The sequence below is a fragment of the Chrysochloris asiatica genome, unplaced genomic scaffold (assembly GCF_000296735.1).
Source record: "Chrysochloris asiatica unplaced genomic scaffold, ChrAsi1.0 scaffold00025, whole genome shotgun sequence".
In the NCBI taxonomy this organism is placed as follows: Eukaryota; Metazoa; Chordata; class Mammalia; order Afrosoricida; family Chrysochloridae; genus Chrysochloris; species Chrysochloris asiatica.
This window is the reverse complement of record NW_006408543.1, coordinates 14817009-14825805: the sequence shown is the minus strand read 5'-3', so window position 1 is coordinate 14825805 and position 8797 is coordinate 14817009. Positions and strand designations below refer to the sequence as shown.

General features: G+C 41.1%; 1 protein-coding gene across 1 annotated transcript in view; it reads left to right on the top strand.

Annotated features, from left to right (window-relative positions):
- UNC79 (unc-79 homolog (C. elegans)) overlaps positions 1-8797 on the top strand; it is a 330078-nt gene that overhangs the window by 143951 nt on the left and 177330 nt on the right. Inside the window, exons 11-13 of the mRNA XM_006839553.1 lie at positions 1001-1230; positions 4420-4591; positions 6875-7105. Coding sequence (XP_006839616.1) covers positions 1001-1230; positions 4420-4591; positions 6875-7105 — 633 coding nt within the window. The remainder of the gene's footprint in view (positions 1-1000; positions 1231-4419; positions 4592-6874; positions 7106-8797) is intronic.

Here is an 8797-nt window from a genome sequence, read left to right as displayed (position 1 = left end):
ATGTAGGTTTTGTGCTTACTCTTTTTCTCCTTTAACTCCCCTATCCCAGCTATTTATCATGAAGAGTTCTCAAATCCCCACTAACCTCTGAGCTTTTAGTGGTTTGGGAATTATTCCTCCTGGGGTGTTTACATCTTTATGCATTCTACTGAAAGACTGAAAAGCTTTCTGGATGTAAAACTATTGCATTTATGGTCCACATGTAACAGACTTGAAGATGCATCTTTTGAGGTGGTCAGGGGTGTCTTCTGTCTGCACCTCAAATTGCTTCCCATGGATCAGTGCTAACAACAGCCTCATTGAACGTTGGATTCTCTGGTGCTTCTTCACTTTCCCCATTTCTATCACTTCATCCTGCGATGCCTCTCCTGTTACTAATGTCAGTGAGTGAATCTGTGAGTGGTGTTTGCTGGGCTTTTGTGTGGTCCTCTGATGTCAGTGGGCATAAGGTCTTCACTGAGACAGCATTCTGGTGGGGTGAAAGGCTTATTGTGCAGACATCAGCTCAGCACACTACAGTTACCTTCTTGCCTTGAGTGGAACAAAGAATGATTTGTTTTGGATGAAAATATACTATTTTGAAGGTCACTAGAATAACTGAAAATGTTTATTCTGGGGTCAAAATGATTTCTTTTCTACTCTCTTATGCTGTGATGTACTCTCACTGGGTCAGTGTTTAAATTTTTTTTTTTTTTTCCTTCAGATTTCTGTTATAAAAATTCTTTAACCCAGAAAGATTTCTGGCTATAAGAGGTAAATTTTCAGAGGATTTCCTGAGACAGTTCCCCTGATGTCTAGAACATTTCTACCACTCACACCTTTCTTTTCAACCATGGCTGAAATCTCAGTGGTTAGTGATATCCTGCATTTTGGGAAACCGGTAGCACTTTAGAAACCTGCTGTCAGCTCCTGTGACCCTTTTCGTTTCCATTTGTGACGATCGTTAAGCAACTTCACCTCAGCGCGGGACTTTTTAATAGGCTTCCTTTTCTGCCTCTAGAACTGCAGCTCTCATGTTAGAAGAGCAGTTGTCACCTGCTTTTCAGCAGGGTGCTGCGGTCGCCACGGAAACAGGCCTGTTCGGTACTGCAAGAGATGCCACTCCAACCATCATAGTAACGAAGTGGGGGCTGCCGCAGAGACGCACCTCTATCAGACCTCCCCACCGCCCATCAACACCCGGGAATGTGGTGCCGAGGAGCTGGTCTGCACCGTGGAAGCAGTCATTAGGTAATGCGGGCCCTAAAAACATCACCTTGGCTCAGAGCTCACATCCCACACTGAGATTGCCTCATTTAATTCAACTTTAGATGCCCTTGCCTGGAATACACCTTCCCACATTATTTCATTCATTAAATTAAAAAAAAAAAGTATATATATATACACCCACGGTGGTGGTTGTTATGTGCCGTGGAGTCGGTTGCGACTCATAGCAACCCTGGACAGAGTTTCCAAAGCTGTAAATCTTTACGTGAGCAGAAAGCCGCCTCGTTCTCCTGCGGAACAGCTGTTAGTTTCGAACTGCTGATCCTGAGGTTCGCAGCCCGATTTGTAACACTACGCTACCAGAGCTCCTTATAGTGACCTTGTATAGGGTTTCCAAGGAGCATCTGGTGAGCTTAAACCACCGACCTTGCTTTCCAAATGACCTTGCAGTCCAAAAGACTTTGCAGTCCAGCGCATTAACCCACAGCACTATATATATATAGTTGTTGTTGTTAGGTGCCGTCGAGTCAGTTCCGACCCATAGTAACCCTGTGTAGGACTTCCGAGGAGCAGCTGGTGAGCTTGAACCGCCATCCTTGCAGGTCAAACTGCTTTGCAGTCTGGCGCATTAACCCACAGTGCCACACTAGGAGTCACTCTATCTCTCTCTTAAACGCACACATATGTATACACATATATACATGTATGTATACACATATACATATATGTATACATGTATATCATGAATGTATGTGTGTACAGACACACACATATAATGCCAGTTATGTGCGAGGTATTATGTTAGGCGCTTGGGAGACAGAATAAAACAAAATCAAGTGTATTCTCAATCTTCAAGTTACTCAAGTCTAGCAGAACCTAGAAAGGCACAAGCTCTGTGCCAGTGAATGGTTGCTCAGGGAATGGGGTGAGACACCCATCAGTAAGGGATGGAGTAGAGAAACATTAGCCCTGACTGACAGTAGCACTAGCCAATGAGGAGAGGAGAGACAGGCAAGAACGGATCAACCTGTCTGATGGGAGTACTCCAAGTAACTTTGGTATTTGGGTACACTGAGGACTTCTGGTGTGGCGCTGTAGGGTCATCACTGCACTGCGAACCACAAGATCAGTAGTTCAAACCCACTAGCTAGTCCTTGGAAACCCTATACAGGGTCACTATGAGTCGTAACAAACTCCATGGCACTTAACAATAACTTCATAAGGTTGTAGCTTAATACCCACAGTCTTGAAGCCTGCAGGGTTTTCTCTTTCCATCACATCATATAAAACAGATTATATAATTCAAGTATTGCATTTATTGAGATAAGTAAAATTTTAAGAATAGGGATTAAGTTTCATGTTTCTCTTATCTTGTAATAGCCACATAGTAGAAACACAATAAATGTTTGTCAAATTAAGAAAAAAACACCAGCAAAAAACAAGCTCTCAAATCAGCCAGATTACTGTCATATTCATCTCGAAATTTGCACATGTTCTTCTAGTATTCTAATTCATGCTTTAAATATTCAACTGCAAACCGTTATCCACAGTTCTGTTAAGGCGACATTATGTTCTTATTCATCTTGAGGTGTAGTCTTTATTTTGATCATTTGAGGACTACATTTTTGCACAAATAATGCACACACTGTAAGTTTTTTTTGCAAACCTCACTGCCTCTTGACATGTTAGCTTCCTAGGCATGCTACATGCATCATTTAAGTGGGCGTCTTCTATGCAAAAATAATGAGAGTTAAGACTCCTGTAACCCCTAAACCAAACCCGCTGCCACGGAGCCATTTCTGGCTCATAGTGATTCCATTTGAGGTTCTGAGCTAGGGGAGCAGACAGTCTCCTGCAGAGCAGCTGGTGGATTTGAAATTTGGGCCTTGCAGTTATCAGTCCAGTGCTTATCTACAGCGCCACCAGGACTCCCTAAGGCTCCTCTAGGAGCTCTGGTCGCATAGTGGTTACGAGTCGGGCTGTGAACCGCAAGGTCAGCGGTTCGAAACTACCAGCTGTTCTGCGGGAGAAAGATGAGGCTTTCTGCTCCTGTAAAGATTTACAGCCTCGGAAACCCTGTACAGGGTCGCTATGAGTCGGAACCGACTCCACGGCACACAACAACAACAACAACAGGTAGAACTTGGCATCCTGGTATGGCGCTGTAGAATCAGTATCTGACCATAAGAAGGTCCGTGGTTCAAACTCACCATCAGCTCTTCAGAAACCCTATACAGGGTCACTATGAGTTGGGACTAACTCGACATTACTTAACAACAACAACAGGTGTAACTTGCTTTCTTCTTTATTTCCCCCCATCATTAGACATTTAGATTGATTCCTTTTTTTTAAAAAAAAAACTATTTCAAATCAATCTGGGATAAATATTTTTGAGCATAGTATTATTGTTTCTATATTTTTAATTGTTTTAGACTAGATTACCAGATGTGAACTGACTGGATTAAATGGTATGAATTTTAATGGCTTCTCAAAGTGTACATATGAAATTACCTTGCTGCCAATGCTGCGTGGAATCACTTGTTTTGGCTGTACTTTTGCCAACATTGGGTATTATTATTTTAAAAAAATGTTACTTATTTAGGAAAAAAGTAATTTATTTAGTAAATTGAAAAATGAATCTTCATGGCTTTATTTTGGGTTCTTTGAATACATGTTGTTTGTTGTTAAGTGACATTGAGTCAGTTCTGACCCATAATGACCTCTTGTAGGGTTTCCAAGGAGTGACTGGTGGGTTTGAACAGCTAATCTTGTAGTTAGCAGTCTAGTGCTTATCCTACAGTGCCACACCAGGATGTCCTTTAATACTAGATATTGACATTTTCCACTTGTGGATGGATTTCCCAGTCTCTCCTTTTACTGTGTGTATTGGTCCACGTGGCTTCAAGATAGAAATGAAGGGATAGTTTCTGGTAGGATGGTTGGCAAACCAGAAGCCAGACAGCTTCAGTTCTGCTTGATGCGGATAGCAAGAAGAAGCCTTTTTTGGCCTCAGTTTGTTCTGTTTTGAAATGGTTATGTAGTACAAAGTAGTAAGGAAATGGAACTATGTTTCCAGGGAGTAAGTGGTACCAATTTAAAGGCGAGCAATTAGTGATACTTGAGTACAATTAGTGATACTAATGAACTGTGACAGGGTTGTAATCCCTAATGTGTGCTGAGCCAGTGTAACTTGAAAGAACCACTCTCTTGCAGCTTGTTAAAAGAAGCCGAGTTCCATGCTGAGCAGCGGGAGTACGAACTGAATCGCCGAAGACAGCTGGGCCTATCCTCGTCCCACCATTCCTTGGATAACGCGGACTTTGATAACAAGGACGATGATAAACACGACCAGAGGCTGCTCAGCCAATTTGGAATATGGTTCTTAGTAAGGAAAAGAAGTTAACTATTCTCCACTTTCTTATTTGTCATTCCAAGATTGCACCGATGAGGAGTTTCTTCTGTTCTTTTAAAAGAAGTAAATAGTAGTGACAAATTAACCTTAGAAATGTGACTATATTCTAGGGATGTGACTCTCAACCCTGGGCTACACACTGGATTTTGTCTGGGGAGCTTAAAAAACAAAGCGAAACCATGTCCACATGCATCCCACTCCAGACAAAACCGGGCTTTTTATTTTATTTTATTAAAGCTTCTGGTTCATTCTATGAATAGCCACATGTTGGAACCCACAGTGCCAGAGCCTGTTGTTATTGTTAAGTGCCACCAAGTTGGTTCTGACTCATAGCAACCCTGTGTAGGGTTGCTGAAGGAGCTCTGGTAGCATAGTGGTTATGAATCGGGCTATGAACCTTAAGGTTAACAGTTAAAAACTACCAGCTGTTCCACAGGAGAAAGAGGAGGCTTTCTGCTCCTGTAAAGATTTACAGCCTCTGAAACCCTATACAGGGTCGCTATGGGCCGGAATCAACTTGACAGTACTTAATAATAACAACATAGTGTTTCTGAGGCTGTAAATCTTTGCAGAAGCAGAAAGCCTCATCTTTTTCCCGCAGAGTAATTCATGGGCTCGAACCATTGACCTTGTAGTTTGCAGTCCAGTGCTTATCCTATTGCCAGAGCCAAGAATGGTTGAAATGCATCTTTGGGCAGGAAACAAATGGGAAAGCTACCAGTATTTTGCAAAAAACTGGATTGGAAATAATTGACAGATAATTCACATCCCATTATCTATATACCTGATTTTTTCTCTCTCTAACATTTAGTCTCTGTGAAGCTTTTTGTGTTTTTGTGGCCATGTCTGTGTGTAGCCAAACAGGAATTATAGCCAATTTAACGAGCTTGGTCCTTGTAGCCAGAAGGCTGATGACTATTGACTGCATCCTCCAATAAAGATCAAGCACACAGTTCTAAAGATTCAAGTGAGCTGAACTGACCAGTTCTGTAGTAAGCAGGTTTTTGTTTGGTCCATGGGAGACTTGGATTAAGTCTCCAAAGGGATGCATCTTTTTATGTTTTCATATAATTCCTTGAAAGAGTCTTTACCAAATTGAGATTTTAATTGTTACTTTCTTATGTCTTACTACCTAGAAAGTTATTACCTAGCAATAAGATACTACTGTGAATTCTTTGAAGGCAGGTGTTTTATTTATTTTCTTGTATTCTTGGGGCCTACCTGGAGTTCAATAAAAGTTTCTTTCAATGAATAATGATGAGCTGTTTTTAAAAAAGTCTGTTCATAAGGTGGTGAATTGGGGGCCTGCACGGTGTCAGAATTATTACTGATGCAAAATTCTCTGCTAAATTTGATCATTTTACAACTGAGATGTATACAGACAATTTTTCACTGAAGATGTTGATGGAATACCATTTTGTAGATTAGGTATGCCCTACGTTTCAAAAGCTGGTTTTATGCAAATTTTCTTTTTCTGAAAGACCTACAGTAGTACCTGATTTTGGTAATTGAAAGGAATCTCTAGAGAATGTTTGCTTTTATGACAAAAGGCGAAAAGTGAAACTAGTGTTTAGCATTTTCTTTGTATTTGTAGTGAGCTACTAAAGAGGCAGGAGAGTCAGGAGCCCCAAAGTACACTCAGCATCTCAGCCTCAAGCCACCATGGCTTGGAACTGTGTCTGTGGTCTCTAGAGTATAGTGGTATTTTAGGTTTTATGTGTTATTTAGTAGGTTTTTTTGGGAGACGTTGGGAGTCTGGAAATGTTAAAAAAAAATGGTAGTTGCTTCTTTCCTTTCCTGGGGAAACACAATTTGATGTCATAGGAATGCTGTACTTTGGCAAGCAGGGGAAACCTGTATTTATCTATTTCCTATTACATGATAGGCTTCTTATAGAAGAAAAAGCTTAAGGGAGGGAGAAATATTGGGGTGAAATTATGGTTGAAAATTCTTCCTTTTCCATAGAAGAACATGTTTTCCAGGATGCAGTTGTTATTAAGCCGTTGAGTCAGTTCTGACCCATAGCAGACCCTGTATAGGGTTTCCTAGGTGCGGCTGGTGAGCTTGAACCACTGACCTTGTGGTTCAAACCGCCTTTGCAGTCCAGCGCATGACCCCACAGCACCCTAAGTCATCATTTGTAACACTGCCTATGTCAAATGGAGTACCTGGGACATTTTGCCTTTAAATGTACATGTGATAATTCTATGTAGATGATTGGAGGCTGAAGCAGGGATCTAATCTGCCTGTTTCTAGGTCAGCCTCTGCACACCCAGTGAGAACACACCCACGGAAAGCTTGGCCAGGCTGGTGGCCATGGTGTTTCAGTGGTTCCACTCCACAGCTTACATGATGGATGATGAAGTTGGAAGTTTGGTGGAAAAACTGAAGCCTCAGTTTGTCACCAAGTGGCTGAAGACAGTATGTGATGTTCGCTTTGACGTCATGGTCATGTGCCTTCTTCCCAAACCAATGGAATTTGCCAGGGTAAGTGGAGGTTCAACAGTCTGAACCTCGTTGGAGAGATGGGCTTGGTTCAGAGAAGTGGTACCTTAGCCAGTAGGATGCTATCTGATCTGTAGATGATGAACATCTCTTCTGATGTTAGTACAACTAAATGACTTAAGTTTAGTAGCTACATTTTGGGCAGTGTGCTTCTTTAATCTTGCTTTGAGATGGGGACGGATGGCAAGAGAATTTGAGAGATATGTTTAAGAGAATATTATCTGTAAATGTTACTAAATAGTTTTATTAAGAAATGGAAAGAAATTGCCTTTGTAGGAGGATGCTTGGAGCTCTGTCTCTTTTTAGTCCGCAGCCTATGGAGAGTCTACCATTCAACTAGGGACCATTGCTGTGGCTTCACATGTTTTTCTTTGTGCGTATCCTCTCCCTTCTGCCTCAGTGGAACACAGGCTTCAGATGTGTAGCTGGGAAGTCCCCATATTTCCCAAACACAATAAAATTTGTGTCTGACCTAGCCGAATCATTCCTCAAAATCTGTTTTTGGCAGCAAGGCAGGACTTTTGTTTTTATCAAGGTATTTTCTAAGTTTTGTTTGTGATTTCCTGTTTACATTCAAAAAGGGACATGAGGCAGTTTGCAGTTTAAAACTGTTTTAGAATAATGCATTTAATGATGAACCAGTATCCAGGCGATCTGAGGGAATAGCTTTGATGTGACTTCCAACACTTACAGTTGTGTGCATTTGTCAACGCAGCCTTTTGTCTTCTTTGGTGCCCCCTACTGACACACGCAAGGAGCTCTGGTAGCATAGTGCTTACAAGTAGAACTGCTAAGCTCAAGGTCAGCAATCTGATACCTCCAGCTGTTCTACAGAAGAAAGGTGAGGCTTTCTGCTCCCGTAAAGATTTACAGCTTCGGAAACCCTACATAGGGTTACTATGAGTCAGAACCAACTCCACAGCACCACTGACCCACACATGAAATTAAAAATTTGTATTATGTCAATTTCCCCTTTCCTGACATTTTTGACTGTTGATATGTTATGTATTCTTATTTCTTCTGGAAGAGTGAGGGGTTCGTGTGATCTGATTCGGAAAGCTAAGAGGAAATGATTACATGGCCAAAGGAACCTCAACAATGACACATCCCAGATGTTTACATTATGAGTGCTTGCTCTTGTGTGTCTGGGTTATAACTGTGAAAACCAAAATATATCCAAGAAACAGAGTCATTTCTTTAAAACATTTAGCCAGTCACCTTGTGTTCTGATCAAGATCACATCAGAGATGTCGACATTTAAAACAGGATCGATTTGAATCTTTGGCATAGTCTAGAATCTTATATGTAAAAGTTAAAAAAATTTTTTTTTTAATTTAAAATCATTGCTCAAAAATCTTGGGTTATATGGCAAAGGCTCAGGACCTTTGTTATTTTGATGCTTATAATAATGGAGTAGGATTTTATCTAGTGGAAATATGACAAATAGTACCTAAATTCCTGGTTTAAATATTTCCTGTGTTAAAAATGAACACATTATCATAAGCACTGAAGAATGGCAGCCTTTTTTAGTTCACAGACTCAGCCAGCCTTTTTGTTGTTGCTAAGTCCCGTTAAGTCAAGTACAAGTCATAGCGACCCTGTATAGGGTTTGTGAGGAGCAACTGGTGGGTTTGAACTGCCGACCTTGTGGTTTGAAGTCTAGTGCTGTTCCTA